The sequence below is a fragment of the Eutrigla gurnardus genome (genome assembly GCF_963514095.1).
Source record: "Eutrigla gurnardus genome assembly, chromosome: 4".
NCBI classification, from domain to species: domain Eukaryota; kingdom Metazoa; phylum Chordata; class Actinopteri; order Perciformes; family Triglidae; genus Eutrigla; species Eutrigla gurnardus.
In genome coordinates this window covers 26,451,813-26,468,265 of record NC_139918.1, presented here as the reverse complement: position 1 = coordinate 26,468,265, position 16,453 = coordinate 26,451,813, and the positions used below count along the sequence as shown (strand labels likewise).

General features: G+C 42.1%; 1 protein-coding gene across 1 annotated transcript in view; it reads right to left on the bottom strand.

The window, feature by feature from the left end:
• Positions 1-3,539: 3,539 nt before the first annotated feature.
• The window catches only part of arhgap21b (Rho GTPase activating protein 21b), a 33,897-nt gene continuing 20,983 nt past the window's right edge, over positions 3,540-16,453 (bottom strand). Inside the window, exons 9-24 of the mRNA XM_084007554.1 lie at positions 13,702-13,848; positions 13,243-13,345; positions 13,088-13,133; positions 12,419-12,544; positions 12,027-12,326; positions 11,273-11,334; positions 10,996-11,141; positions 10,759-10,901; positions 10,458-10,616; positions 10,258-10,336; positions 10,076-10,149; positions 9,883-9,972; positions 9,622-9,789; positions 9,294-9,399; positions 6,658-6,689; positions 3,540-6,569 (exon numbers count right to left, since the gene is read on the bottom strand). Of these exons, the coding sequence (XP_083863680.1) occupies positions 5,019-6,569; positions 6,658-6,689; positions 9,294-9,399; positions 9,622-9,789; positions 9,883-9,972; positions 10,076-10,149; positions 10,258-10,336; positions 10,458-10,616; positions 10,759-10,901; positions 10,996-11,141; positions 11,273-11,334; positions 12,027-12,326; positions 12,419-12,544; positions 13,088-13,133; positions 13,243-13,345; positions 13,702-13,848 (3,332 nt within the window). The 3' untranslated portion in view covers positions 3,540-5,018. The remainder of the gene's footprint in view (positions 6,570-6,657; positions 6,690-9,293; positions 9,400-9,621; positions 9,790-9,882; positions 9,973-10,075; positions 10,150-10,257; positions 10,337-10,457; positions 10,617-10,758; positions 10,902-10,995; positions 11,142-11,272; positions 11,335-12,026; positions 12,327-12,418; positions 12,545-13,087; positions 13,134-13,242; positions 13,346-13,701; positions 13,849-16,453) is intronic.

Below are 16,453 nucleotides of genomic sequence, written 5' to 3'. Positions count from 1 at the left end.
CTTTTTTTTCGACATCCTATACTATGACTTTTTTCCGACATCCTAAATGATGACTTTTTTCGACATCCTATACTATGACTTTTTTTCGACATCCTATACTGACTTTTTTTTCGACATCCTATACTACGACTTTTTTTCGACATCCTAAATGATGACTTTTTTTCGACATCCTATACTATGACTTTTTTTTCGACATCCTATACTATGACTTTTTTTCGACATCCTATACTACGACTTTTTTTTCGACATCCTATATGATGACTTTTTTTCGACATACTATATGATGACTTTTTTTCGACATACTATATGATGACTTTTTTTCAACACTATAATTTTTCAACATGCTATACAGTCGAAAAAAGTCATAGTATAGTATGTTGAAGAAAAGTGATGAAAAAAGTCAGGATAGTATGTCTATACTATGACTTTTTTTTCGACATCCTATATGATGACTTTTTTCAACATCCTGTACTATGACTTTTTTCCGACATCCTAAATGATGACTTTTTTCGACATCCTATACTATGACTTTTTTTCGACATCCTATACTATGACTTTTTTCGACATCCTATACTATGACTTTTTTTCGACATCCTATACTATGACTTTTTTTTCGACATCCTATACTACAACTTTTTTTCGACATCCTAAATGATGACTTTTTTCGACATCCTATACTATGACTTTTTTTTCGACATCCTATATGATGACTTTTTTTCGACATCCTATACTATGACTTTTTTTTCGACATCCTATATGATGACTTTTTTTCGACATCCTATACTATGACTTTTTTTTCGACATCCTATACTGACTTTTTTTTCGACATCCTATACTATGACTTTTTTCCGACATCCTAAATGATTACTTTTTTCAACATCCTATACTATGACTTTTTTCCGACATCCTAAATGATGACTTTTTTCGACATCCTATACTATGACTTTTTTTCGACATCCTATACTACGACTTTTTTTCGACATCCTATACTATGACTTTTTTTTCGACATCCTATACTATGACTTTTTTTTCGACATCCTATACTATGACTTTTTCCGACATCCTATATGATGACTTTTTTTTGACATCCTATATTATGACCTTTTTTCCGACATCCTAAATGACGACTTTTTTTCGACATCCTATACTATGACTTTTTTTTCGACATCTTACATTATGACTTTTTTTCGACATCCTATAGGACAAGTTTTTTTTCGACATACTATATTATGACTTATTTCTGACTTTTTTTCGACATCCTATATGACAACTTTTTTTTTGACATAATATATTATGACTTATTTCTGACTTTTTTTCGACATCCTATATGACTTTTTTTCGACATACTATATGATGACTTTTTTTCAACACTATAATTTTTCAACATGCTATACAGTCGAAAAAACTCATAGTATAGTATGTTGAAGAAAAGTGATGAAAAAAGTCAGGATAGTATGTCTATACTACGACTTTTTTTTCGACATCCTATATGATGACTTTTTTTCGATATCCTATATGATGACTTTTTTTCGACATCCTATACTATGACTTTTTTTTCGACATCCTATACTGACTTTTTTTTCGACATCCTATACTATGACTTTTTTCCGACATCCTAAATGATGACTTTTTTCAACATCCTATACTATGACTTTTTTCCGACATCCTATACTATGACTTTTTTCCGACATCCTAAATGATGACTTTTTTCGACATCCTATACTATTACTTTTTTTCGACATCCTATACTATGACTTTTTTTCGACATCCTATACTATGACTTTTTTTTCGACATCCTATACTATGACTTTTTTTTCGACATCCTATACTATGACTTTTTCCGACATCCTATATGATGACTTTTTTTTTACATCCTATATTATGACCTTTTTTCCGACATCCTAAATGATGATTTTTTTTCGACATCCTATACTATGACTTTTTTTTCGACATCCTATACTATGACTTTTTTTCGACATCCTATACTACGACTTTTTTTCGACATCCTAAATGATGATTTTTTTTCGACATCCTATACTATGACTTTTTCCGACATCCTATATGATGACTTTTTTTTTACATCCTATATTATGACCTTTTTTCCGACATCCTAAATGATGATTTTTTTTCGACATCCTATACTATGACTTTTTTTTCGACATCCTATACTATGACTTTTTTTCGACATCCTATACTACGACTTTTTTTCGACATCCTAAATGACTACTTTTTTTCGACATCCTATACTATGACTTTTTTTTCGACATCCTATACTATGACTTTTTTTTGACATCCTATATTATGACCTTTTTTCCGACATCCTAAATGATGACTTTTTTTCGACATCCTATACTATGACTTTTTTTTCGACATCTTACATTATGACTTTTTTTCGACATCCTATAGGACGAGTTTTTTTTCGACATACTATATTATGACTTATTTCTGCCTTTTTTCGACATCCTATATGACGACTTTTTTTTCGACATACTATATTATGACTTATTTCTGACTTTTTTTCAACATCCTATATGACTTTTTTTCGACATACTATATGATGACTTTTTTTCAACACTATCATTTTTCAACATGCTATACAGTCGAAAAAAGTCATAGTATAGTATGTTGAAGAAAAGTGATGAAAAAAGTCATAGGATAGTATGTTGAAGAAAAGTGATGAAAAAAGTCAGGATAGTATGTCGGAAAGTGTAATTTAAAAAAGTCAGTATACAGCTATATTATGACATTTCTATAACATATTTTATGCTCTAAACTCCGTTATTACGATCCCATCCCAGCACCTGCTGATCTTTCTGAGCAACGTCTGCCTTCACCATCAGACATCAGGAACCAATACTGCTGCAGGACCTGCAAATTCATATAAATAAGGAAATAACATACCGCTACTGACACCTAGTGGCGAAAATAAGTATCAACCTGTAGCTACTTGAGCAGGTGGATTTCATATTTTTAAGTGGCACAAAGCATCTAAATAAATACACTTTACCCATGAGAGCAGATGTCATGTAAAATTAATTCTTACAAGTACCAGTGGCCATTGGATTCTTTGTTTTTTGTCTTGGCCAAGTAGCCTGATTATTTGCATTTTTCTTCATTTCATTAAAAACTCCTCTGTGCCGTCAGAGTAGACAGAGTTTAAGTGGGAGAAGAGTGAGTAAGAAGGTTCAATAATTCAGCTCAGCAAACAGCTCATCCTTTTAGAGTCCTACAACATTCAAGTCCAAACATCATTACACACAAATTAGATCCAGGCACTAAAATTCAAGATGAAATATTCTAATTTCCAGGCTGCTGAGGATAATCAATCAATGTGAATGGAATCAATCAGACATCTGTCCCATCAGGTTAAAGTGCCTTAAAAAGTATTCACTTTTTAAGTTCTACTCTTCAAATATATTAAGATCGATTTAAGAAACAAAATAGTGTCATAAAAGCTGTCTTTGCTTCGACTCCCGTGATGCTTCTCTAGAATGTGGTAAAAAAGAAAGGAAGAAAGAAAAAAGATGAACAAATAACCATTTGCCATTGACAAAATTTATTTCCAGTGTTTCAGGAGTCTATGCACACCCCTCTAACAATCAGAGAAACACAGCATTGGTACAACAGTCCAGCTCAATGGAAAGTTTCCTCATGCAGGTACCAAACTGCCCACAACACCCACTCAGGCCTCATGAGCATCATCATCATCATCATCATCTCACAATACTGTACTCGAATCCTGCAATCTGATGGAAATGAGAAGTAAAAGCAGCTAAAACGTGGCATATGTACAATTAAGTTACTTATTTTACAAGGAATATTTAAAATTCAAGTTCTGTTAAAATGACAAAATAAAAATGAAACAGGAGGAGAAAAAAAAAAAAAAAAAAAAACGATGTATAAAACATGTTAAGACCAGAGTGGAATGCCTCAGGAATGGAAGCTCGGCATTTCTTTTGTTACATAACCTCTAGAATGACTGAAGAGTCGACAATAAAAATGTCATTCACAGTAACATCTTCGTGTATCTCAACAAAGACAGTATGGCACCCTTAACAATTCATTGTGAGGCACTTCCTATTGTGAAAAAACATGATTTTCTGATTTGAATACCCATTTTCCTTTTGTTTTTTTTTCTACTTTCTTGCTCTTAGCGATCTACCTCCAGCCACTGACAGATGTGAGAACCACAAACACTAAAAACGCAGCATTTGCATCAGAGGGATGTTGTTCACTGCTCTTTAACCACATAACTGGGATGAAGAAGATCTCGGTTACCATTTGCATAAGTCCAGTGTCTCCTCGTCACCTTTGTACCTTTGGAAAAGGCCCCTTGACCGCGGATCGCTGGTAGGCGTCCGCCACAACAGGCTGTACCAAAAAACACAATTCAAGTACACAGAAAAATAGGGATATGTACACTTTAGAGTGAAACACAAGCATCTAAAGCTTTTAGTCAGTATTACAGCAAGCAGGTCTGTACATTCTTCATTTGGTTACCGAGAGACTCGCTGACTTTGAACATAACTTTCTTTACACAAAAATAGCTCCTCTGCAATGCTAAAAACTCTTCTTTTTTACTACTTCCTATTCATTCTAAAAGTCAGTTCATCCTTAAAAGCCACTTTGCTAAACTCTTAATCTTAACTCGAGTGTCACCGCTCAACACTTGCTTGCACAAACTTCACGGGCTCGTCGTCGAGGTCCTCCTGGTCTTCAGCGTAACCGGGATTTTAATCAGCCGCGCCACCCCAAAGTCATTTGTCATAAAAATAAAAAAAGGAAATCAAAAAGGTATAAACACCGTTTTGTTTCATGCCTTAAACGTGAGCAAGATCAACCATCCCTGTGTGCAGAAATTCTCTTTTCACGAACACACACTTTTGTACAACATGCTCATTCACTTACATCACACGACAGACGCTATACTGACAGACTCCCAAGTATGTACACATCTCACAGACAGATAACACACACACAGTCACACACACACACACACAGTCACACACACACACCTCTCACAGGTACTGATAGAAGCGTGAATGGACCACCTGGGAGTTAGTGAGTTTATGAGGGTGTGCGGTGGCCGACAGGCTCAGGTTTTTACTCTGGGGCACGTCTCCGTTCGCCTCGGCCGGGCGATGTGGAAGTTCAGAGGACGACGAGGCTCCGAGGCTTTGAGATTTTGTGCCGCACAGCGCCCCCTGCTGTTCGGAGAGGTCCAGGCTGACCTCGGGATTGCTGGTGCGGTGGCGCTCGCGGGCAATCCAGTCCTTAAAGGAGATGTCTTGAGAGCTGCACTTGGGCTTCAGCTGGTCCACAGCCGACAGCTCCGAGCGGGAGCCGATGCCGACGTGCGACCAGCCTCCCAGGACGGACAGCTCTGCGAAGTCCCGCTGGCCGCCCATGGTGTGTCGCCGTCTGATGTTCTTCTTCTTGCTGCGGCCCTCCGGGGACCGGCTCCTCTGGCTGCCCACGCCGAACATGTCGTCCACTGACGTTCGCAGACGCACCTTCAGTCGGTCGGTGATCTTCAGCCTCCACGCGGGCTCCGCCTTGTCCAACTCGCCCCGAGACGACGAGCTGAGGCTGCCCGTGGAGCGGCCTTGGGCTGACCCGAACACGCACGACAGCCTGTTGGAATCTTTATCGCTCCACGCTCCGTCCAGCGAAGACTCGCTGACCGTTTTCTGCTGAGCGGCTTTCTTTCTGGAGAGCGTGTCACACTCGATGAGTCTGTGAGAGGGGAGGGGTCGAGGAGCCGCCTGCAGGTCGGTTTTCTCCACCGTGAACACCGACAGGTCGCTCTCGCTGTCCGTCTCCATCGGCCTCCCCTCGCTGATGAGCTCGCTCCTCTCGTCGTCGGCGTCGTCGCCGCCCCTGCTCTCCGACACCGACTGCACCTCGGGACTGAGGGTGCTGTGCTCGGCTCCCGTCAGGAACGTCATGGAGGAGGTGGTGGAGTAGTCGGAGGTGATGGAGCAGACCTCCGCTCCGAGGCCGGCTTCCGGACCCTGAGCCGCCGCCCGGCCTCGCCTCGCCCTGGGCACGGACGCCTGGGAGCTGGTGCTGTTCATCGTACCGAGGTCGGACACCGTGTCGTCGTAGTTGGAAGGCGGGTCCGACAGCGAGGACTGGTGGGCCATCGGCATGCGGTAGCTGAGGTCGGGGGAGTGGGGGGGCGAGGCATAGGGGGAGCCGCTTTGAAGGGCGGAGGACATGTTTTCTGGAGGCAGGGAGGGGGAGGGCTCAGATATCAGGCTGCTGGAGAGAGACTCCTTCCTGTTGGGTTCGTCAAGCTGGTCCTCTGAGCTGTCCCTGCGCTCGTCTTTCCCGTTGGTCTCGTCCGTCTCCCCCTCCTCCTCCTCCTCAGTCCGGCTGCCCGGCGACCACGGAGGCTGCTGCTGGATCTCCTTCGGGAGCTCCTTCCTGGGGAACACAGCGTCCAGGTCGTCGTCCGAGCTGCTGGGATGAGCTTTGTCCTTGGGCTTCTTACGTTTGCGGCTGGCGAAGAAGGAGGAGCGCAGCATCTCTTTGCTACACTGATCCTTCCCTGACCCCCACAAGCTCTGCGGAAACAGAACCAAGATTCATCAAAACACGACAAGATCATAGAAACAGTGAAGAAAATGTAGTGAAAATTAATACGGGCTTTACCTTTGATTTGGAGGAGTCACTACATGCTGAATCTGTATCAAAGAGAGGAGAGCAGTTAGTATTAATCTGCCAACCCTCTGACTCGTTTAAAACAGTCAACAAGATAAAGAGAAGAGTTAAAAGTTTGTTTGGGCTGAAACAGACAGACATGGTGAGTATAATGACAGCAGCTGAATGGAAGCACACGAGACAGGTTCGGCTCAGAGAGACAGGAGGACGAGTAATCACACTAAGCAGTATATGGATGAGTGGATAAAGCGGCAGAGGAGGCCTGAGATGGAGGGTGAGAGGGAAACGACGTGGAAAAAAAACCCAGCGGTCAACCAAGACAGGAAAGAAGCAGCTCATGCTCATGTATCGATGGAACGACGGCACATCACGGACAAACACGTCAGTCACAGAGCATCACACGTAGCCACCAACCAGCTGAAGGCATTCTTTCCCAAACTCAAAGACATCACAGAGGAGAGGGGGTGATGAGCTGGCTCTGACGTTAAGGGGCCTGAGCTGAACAGATCAGTGAGTGTGTGTCGTGGTCGGATACAGAAGGTCTTACTCCGAGCTAGATTAAGTCCCGCCGGGCCCGTTTAACATGTAACCTGTCGTTCTCAACAACATAAAAAGGGAAAATCAAATCACAAAAATGTCGTCTCGGAGAAAAAACACGCAAACTACAGCAAACAAGAATAAGCAGACTAATAGTCCTTTTCCACCAAATAATTACAGGAACCACGACAACTAAGCTCAAGTCCCGGTTCAACGTCTGAGATTGGTATTTGTATTTATTCAGTAACTGGCATTCAAATGGAGACACGTTCAGCATGTATGCCTCGTCAGGAAGAAGACTATGTCTGACTATCTTCCTAATATTGTGACTAGTGGGCTTCTTTTCTTAGACTATAGGGAAGCTGTGCAAGCCAGATTTTGACAAATCAGAGACATTCAGCATTGATATCTACAGGAACACCATAAAGTCCTGGAACATATGAACTATATACAAGTTAAATGTAGTCACTGCATCCTCTGGTCAAAGGCTCCTGGATTAGTTCCTTGGCTCCAGAAAGAGTTCCCGTGGTGGAAAGGGACTATTAATGATCTAATTCAGGATTCAACATGTGTGTGTGTGTGTGTGTGTGTGTGTGTGTGTGTGTGTGTGTGTGTGGTGCAGGGCTGGGTAGGGAGACAGTGTGAGGGATGCATGTTGGTGAGTGATGTCGGTGTTATACGTTATGATGTAACAGTAGGAGATGAGGAAGTGTGTGTCTCTGGAGTTGAATGAAGACAAAGATTCTGAAATAAGGACATCACGGACAACAAATCAAACAAAAAAGACACAAGAGGAGGCACCTGAAACACACACACAAAAAAAACTCCCTGCCGCGGCAAATACCACTACATCGACATGCGTGGAGACCCGTCCGCTGCTATGTACGACCAGCCTCTACATCCACAAGTCACTGCGTCTGTAATGGTTGTGTGTGTTGAGTGTAAAACGCATGTGTGCTGGGGAACATCCAGCTCAGTCCCTCCACTACGACCCCACCCTCAGACATCATGACAGATTATGCCACATGACCGGGAGACCGTACCATGCTACTTGTCCTCGCGATCAGCTTTAGAGACAACAAGAGACAGCAGAAGGGCTTTCAGAGAAAGTACAGCAGCATCGCTCTGTATCCCCTCAATTTAGGGTATTGGTTTAAATATGAGACGTGCACACCACAGGAAAAATGACAAACATCGACTTCTCTTTCTTTCTTTTTTATCTTTTTTTCCTCCTTTTCGCCCCAATTTTAAAAGAGCTGCGGGTTTCTGCAGACTAGGCAGCTACACTGGGCACAACACTCGTCCTTCTTCCTACAGTCCCAGCTGTCCATCACTGACATAACAGAGTCCATCAGTGACATCATCGAGTGATAGACGCCGCCCACTTGGCCTGTGTCAAGATTGGGTAATTGTGTGAGTGCTGGACAGGAATAAGGGAGAAAAACAACACACTACACACAGAAGGGCAGAGGTCAGAAGGGTTAAAACCATCCATCGTTTTCTCTTTGTTTGTTAGATTTTCTTTGGGAAAGAACATGCCGGGATTGTGTGAGAGACGCGGAGGAGGGGAAGAAAAGAACTGAAAGAAAAGGAGTCGTCTCAACACAGGTAAAGCACAGGGAGAAAAAATGACTTGAGCGAAAGGAAATAAAGAGTAAAGCAAAAAAAAATAAAAAATAAATAAAACTTGAGGACAATTTTATCTTTGGGCAACTTAAAAAAAACAAAACGTCAACAGACTTCTATCCAAAAACAAATGAATAAATTGAAAAGGCTCAACATAATGTAATGTATTTTTCAACAATTTTCCAATGCTTAAATTACAAAATGTATTTATTGAAAAATTGCTGAAAAAAAATCAGAAACTTAACAAAATTTGAAAGGCTTGTTTTTGCTCAAAGCATTTAAAATTATGGACAATAGGCATGATGTTCATTGTCTTAGCGTCAAACATTTATACACTGCTAACATTTAATCTTAAAACAACATTTGACACTGTAATAATATTACATTATACATTATTGCTGCCATGGTAACATGTGTGCTGTGGTGATGCTGCTGCTCCTAAGAGATAACTCCTTCGGACTTACCTGAGACTTCGCCCGGAGACGCCTGGGTCCGTCCGATGTTGGAGAGCAGGTGGTCGATGTTGGGCACAGGCTGAGACTGCACCGTGCTTTCCTGCTCCGCTGTGGTCTGGAAGAGAAGAAGGAAGAGAGAGGATAAGTGACTGAGCCACATTAATTGATTGAGAAGATTAATCATTTAAGCCATTGCTCGTACAAATATTGATTAGTTGAGCTTTAAATACAGATGTGTATAAAAATAAACAGCACAAAAGCAGGAGTGCCTATGGTTAAAGGTGTTTATCTACCGATAACAAAAGGAAAAAGAAGAAATATAAGAAGTGCCACGTACGACGGGGTCCTCGTCACCGTCGTCCGTGAAGAACCAGTCGTATTGCTGGATCAGGTTCTCTACTATCTTGCACTGGTCCGGCATGTGATTGACCATGTTGGTCATGTTGTCCTCAGAGGTCCGGACCAGCGTCGGACCGAACACGATGGCCAGGTTACGCGGCTCCATCTAAAAACAGACGAGGATTGGATGAGTCGGGTTTTAATTGAATAATCCTCGGAGAGACACTGGATCAACGAGGCATCCTGTTAACCGCCATACCTTGTTCATTTCACAGTTATCAGAAACCTTCCTGAGGTGAGCACAAAGATATTTCAGTGTTTCAAAGTGATGATCGGGTAATTCTTGTATCTGAAAGAATTGATAAAAAAAAAAAGGAAAGCGGTGATTAATGGTATGCCTCCAATGTAATGCTATTCACATGAAGGCTTCTCATATCCAGTCTTTCACTCACCAGCCTCTTGAGCTCCTTTAATCTCTCCACTGAGTCTTCTGTTCTGTTGGCTTCAATAAAATCTCCATACTTTTCTGTGAATAAAGCAGGAAAAACTGCAATTAGAACCGTGAAAGGAAGAATCACACAGGTAATCCAACATGACTTGATGCATTACTTTCAGTGCATTTACGAGATCTCACCATTTGTAAACAGAGGATCTGGAAGCTTTCGGAAAAAGGACTTCAGTAAACTACTGATGACATTGAGGTCCCGCCATTTCTGCAGAGAAGTGAAAACGTTGTTGTTTTAAAGCTTACAGTGCAAATCTGTCACTTTTAAAAGATGACGTCAGTGAAGTGGAACGCTGTAGATGTGCAACCCCGACCCGTCGGTCACTCACGTCTTCCTGGATGTCGATGTCATTCATGCCTTTGCTGTTGAGCTCCTCTTGCATGTTGGAGATGGCGGCGTTGTTCCCGGGCACTCTGTAGATCCCCGTGTACTCCAGACCTCGCTCCTCCACCACGGTGCAGCAGACCTCCACGATCAGAGGAACAAACTGCACACGACAGGAAGGCTGATTATACTGAACCTGAACACTGAAGTTACACACTCTCCAAGTGAGCTTCCCTTGCAAGTATATGCATGGATCCAACGGGAGCATTTTCTTTCAAACCCATTCCAAAAAAAGAGAGACTGACCCTGTTCATCAGTGCAGGTGGACAGTCGTCGAGCCGCACCCCGAACGTCACCCCAGCTGGAGTCTTTTTCTCAAACGGCTTCCTCATGATCCCTGCGATGCCAATTTTCCAAGCAGCTCTGTCCCGTGGTGGACTGGAGTCATCTGAACAGGTAAACACAAATATATATGCACAAAAATGAGCCGTCTGAGATCAGCCGTGCCCTGTAAGCGTGCTTAAAGGAGCGGGGGTCGTTACCTCTCAGCGCCCTCCGGTCGTCTCCTGTTTTGGGCGAATGAGGGCTGTGGGACTTGCCTTCCGTTTTACCTCCCAGGAAGGCTTGTTTGATACTGAGGGATTGGCGGGAGGTTTTGGGGGAAGGTTCAGACCGACTGCTGGGTGTACTGATCCAGACAAAAGAGCAAAAATACAAACAATATTAACACTAGGTTGGCATGCAGTAGATTGAACTGGGTGGATATGTGGTCGGAGTACTAGGGTTGAGCTCCAGGGGGCAGTGTGGAGTCATGCATACCTCATCATGTTGTATTCTTTGATCTTTCGACTGATCAAGTCCTGACTTGTTACAGTAGCATTCTGAAATGAAAGAAAAAATACGTTAAAGATGGTCATTAACAGAAGTTCAAACCAAAGAAAAAGTTCCTTCAAGATTAAACGCTTGTTTGTTCAGATCAACATGAGTGAAAGTGTTTTGATTGTAAATCCAACAAAAGTATCACAATATGTACACTTAATTCACCATACTTTTTCCAAAAACATTTCCAATCCTGCCAGACCTCCAGCTCAGATATGGAAAATTAATCCTTGCCAGGAAATATCAAATAACAAGGTTTATCTGAATGGCAGGTTTCCTGATTGGCTCACGCCCCAAGAAGTGTTGCATGTGTTTTTGTTCTACCCAGGAAGAACAAGTTTCCAATGACTCTGTACTTGTTTTTAATAATATTAGCTGTATTACTCCTCATTCTGCTCACTGCCAGCCTTATTGTATTTTATTAAAAAACAGACTTTGTTGTAAACGGGTGTGCCCTTTCTCTTTTATAAGAATATAACAAAGTCTGATTGCTTGTTTTTCCTGTAACTGTAGTTGCTATGCTCTGCCCTGATGACATCTCACTGGGTGGATAGATGATGTCCCCGTCCTTTTGGGACTTTAAACCTTCGAGCAGAATGTTTTTCCAGACCTCCATCATTTCAGCTGGAGGTGACGCTACGAGAGATCATCATGTGGTAATAATTTACACGACACGAGACTCGCCAGAACGCACCTCTTCATCTGGGTTACTGTTTTCCTGGATGACTCTGATCCAAGTCAACATGTCTTCCCTCCCTTCTGCCTGGAACAAATACTCGCAGTCGGAGGTGGTGAGTCGCAGCACATTCTTGCGTCTTGTGTCGCTATAGGAGATGTCAATCAGACAGGCCTTGATGCTGATTCGCAGCGGGTCCTCGTCGGATGGCGCCGAAGCGTGAGACAGCGCATCCTTCCTGTCTTTGTAGAAGGTCAGAGTGTGACCTTGTAAAACTGCATACATCGGCTTCCACGATCTCATTCCTCCACCGACACGCTACGGAGACAGAAAGAGAGAATTACTGACGCATCAAAACGTTAGTGAACTATATCTATGGGTCTGAAATGAAGGTGCGAGTGCAAACATACCTTATTCTTATCCGTACCAAGTTGCCTGAAATTAAGCAACCCTTCTTTGGAAGAATTAGCATAGATGTCCGATGAAGAATCCCTTCGAGATCCAGAATCACCAGAAGATTTATGTCCGTCCAGAGCCTGCAAATTTGAATTCATGACATTTTTTTAAAAATGGCATTATGAGCAGGCATGAAACACGGGGAGAGTGAGAGAGGAAGCTGACGTGCAACACGATCTCTCTGTGAATCAGCTGGTGATTTCACTGTTGGGACATTCCAATCTCTAGAACATTGGTGTCTTTCAAAACTCTTTCCGAGGAAGTCCGTGAGGGTAAACTGAGACAACGTTATACTTGTCTGACAATAAATCACTAAACAAAAAGAAACACAACACACATCATGTCAAGGAGATAAAGGGATTATTAAAAAGAGGTAAGTAGATTAAGAAAAGATCCATATTTTAACTCATTTTACAGGAAGAATCATCCACATTCACATTTAAAAATGTGGATCTGGCAATCGAATAGTAGTCCGATTGTCCAGTCAGTGATGGATAATGTTACAGTATTTACTTCCTCAGTTGTATTCAGAAGAAAAACCATCCCACTTCTTTGTGTTGTCTTTTTTTTTTGCGTGTAAAAAGAAAGTCCTGCATGTTGTGAGTAATCCTATAGTTCCTCACCTTCCGCAGGCCTCTGAAACTGGGCATATTCTTACTGGAAGATCTCCTAAAGAAGAGGAAGAACAACAGAGAAAAGCAGATTTCAAGTCAGAGACAAGATCAGGCAGATCTGTAACCCAATACAAACGAGAAAAATAACCCCAGAATGTACTCACCTTCTGCCCTCGTCCTGGTAGTTATCCAGACCTTCATCGTAAGATTTGGACCGCTCTGTTTTGCTGGCTGTATCGGACTCCAGCAACGCACTTCTCAGGGACTCTATACGGTGAAAACACAAATAAATTAGAAAAAGAAAGAGAAAGAAAAGGTTATTTGTCATCTATAACACAAGTTATTAGGCAACAATTGCACCACACCATTACCGGCAACAGGTGATTCATCTGTATTTCCTGAGAAAGTGAAGCTGAATGTGCTAAAATTACTTTAAACTTAACCTTAATTTCAAAAGCTAGCCCTAAAAAATAGTTGATTAATCAAAGGAAAGAAAATGAATTAATGAAAATTAAAAAAGTAAGTAAAAACAACCTAAAATAATTAGTTCTTTCCAAAGTCATCCTGTAAAGCCAAGCCTTGACTGACGTATCCATCCAGCCAACCAATCCCATGCCGTTTACCTTGGTCATGTGACAGCTGTCGACGAATGGGAGGACACGGTGAGCCTGGACTGGAGGGCCCTGTCGTTATGGATGGTGCAACAGATATCACAGCGGAGGGAGGAATAGGAGCGGCCCCCTGGTCCACACTGGGGCTGATTGGCTCATCTATGACAATAGAAATGGTTTATTGTGAGCACAGCAATTAAATACAGCTTTTGTCACAGATTTAACAGCGTACATTTGTATTTATATATATATATTCTCACTGGAAGAACGCAGGCCTGCTGAGTATTTATCTTTCATTGCTGTGTATCAAGGATAACTTAGCCATCTGTAGGATTTAGGAATAAACTGAAAAAACCCCGTGGCTTACGTGACACACCACGGCTGAGGGTGGGAACAGATCATCGACATGTTTCTTGAAGGAAAAGGAAGATGTCAACACTCAAAGTACTACTGCCCACTCCTGACACTCCAAGCCTGAAACAGCTCAGAGTACAAAGCTGCTCTCTGCAGCCGAGGGGCTTTTGGAGCTAAATTTAAAAGCAACTGTCCTAGTTCCAGTCCGTACCCAACTTTGAAACGGGGCGACGGAAAAAGGATGTCACCATCTCCCCAACAGGGCTAACTTACTGAGGTTCTGCCCGTTGGTTGATAAACAGTAACTTTAAATTCGTCTCTCTTGAAAATATAAGATGACCAGTCTCTTTCACGATATTCTAATGCATGCAGTCAACTTTAGCATATGAGACACAAATGCAGCAAAAGGAACAGAACTCCTTAGGAATCTCTCCAGGTTTAACGCTCACGCTCCTTTACAGACCGTACAGCATGGCAGCTTGCTATGTAAGCAACACCCGAGGGGTTCGGCCCCAGGCCCAAACTGTTCTTCAACATTATGAAGAGTCTTCTTCCAAAAAACTCTCTCACACAGCCACCAACAGAGCAAATAAAGAGAAAGTATAAGCCTGCACAGTTCTAAAATGCAATCAAATTGACAAACGAGGACCAAATTCCAGGTACACTGCAAAAGTAGAACTGCCATTACCATCTGAAGAGGATGGAAGGCATATGAACTGCTTGGGGATTAGCTAAAGAAAATGACGGATTGGGCTATTGGACTAAATTACCTCACTCAACTAAGGCTTTCAAACAGGCCATGGATGGAGGCCCAGCAGTTTGCACAATCAGGGCACTGTTCTCCTGGGCTGGGGGCACCAGGCCCAGAATGGTGGCGTTGAGACATCATCACTGTCACCGCCTGCACCTGGTTGTCCAGCATCACACAGACCACTAAAGGAAAGACCGAAATACCCCGTTGTTTCACTGTGTCGAAGGCGTTCTTCAGGGGTGGCTCAGGAGGAAGCACTGATCCGGCGCCACTAATTGGCGGTTTGATCCCCAGCTCCTCCACTCTGCATGTCACAGTGTGTCCTCGGGCATGATACTGAACCCCAAATTGCTCCCAGTGTGTGAATGAGCATATAGATCATTAGATCCTGGTGTGGGATGTATGGGTGAATCACCATCTAAATAAATGACGTGGAAACAATATTTAAAAAACAAAAAATGTTAAGTCAAAGCATTAGGAGCCACATTCAACTGTTTTGCAATAAATGTAATATTTTTTTTTCACTGAAGCGCTTCTTCTGACCCAAATTGAACTCAGAAACTAACTCTACTCCCATGAGTCGAACCAAACCCTTCCAGTACCGTCGCTGCCTGTGACCTAGTTCCTCCATACAGTTTACCTGCAAAGCAGTACAAAAAGTTCTCTTGATTTTGCTCCAAAATGTAAGTAGATCAGCCATCAGAAAAAGTTTCCTCAAGTTAAAAAAACCCCGACAGATGAACGATGTGCTGACTTGGCTCTTTCTATTATAGTTTCTTTTTGCTGTTATACAGAAGTAAAACCATAAACAATTTTTTCTACATTAGGTGGTATAACGAGGAAATTAGACAGACAGCCAAATATCCATAATACATATACAGTACATATAATATATGAAGAAACAGATGGCGAGAGACAAATATCTGAACATAAAATATTTGATACGTTTTCAATCTGACAGGAGATTTTAAAGAACTTCTCTATCTGGCCACTCAGTCTCGCCTCCAGCAAACAAACTATGGCTATATTCTCATCCAGGCACGCCAACAAACATGCCTATAAATTATGTATTTCTTTCTCACTGCTGAACTAATTACAAAAGGATTCTCTAAAACTGAATACATGGGAACTGTGGCTATAAAAATCAGAGCAGCAAAAAGCCAAACATTCTGACAACCACTCGGAGGGTTTCAGTTGCTTTTGAACTGCTTTTCTAAAGAAACAATGATAACTATTTAATCACTAGGAAATGCATTATGACGCTACTAAAGCATATTGCAATCCATCCTGAAGAGAGAAAACAATAAATTAAGAGGAGAAATTCAATACATCCCAAAAGGCTTAAGCCATCCTTCACTCCGCCCCAGTTAAGCTGAATATACCACAAAAGCCCTCCGTGAATACCACGAAACCTGATTAATATTATATTTCCATGAAGATTAGTTTGTTTCCATCTGCCCAGCACTGTATACACCCAAACCATTCATATTATATATGTAACTATAGCCGTCTACAGGCTCCACGGCCAGTTTTCCCATCAATCTATTTTGGACTGATTTCTATTAGTATCGATAGTGGAAGCCCTTTAACTAGCTACAGTATCAGCACTGGCTCATGTTTCTATTGCCTGCTGATGTTACCATGACAACCAAGCCTACA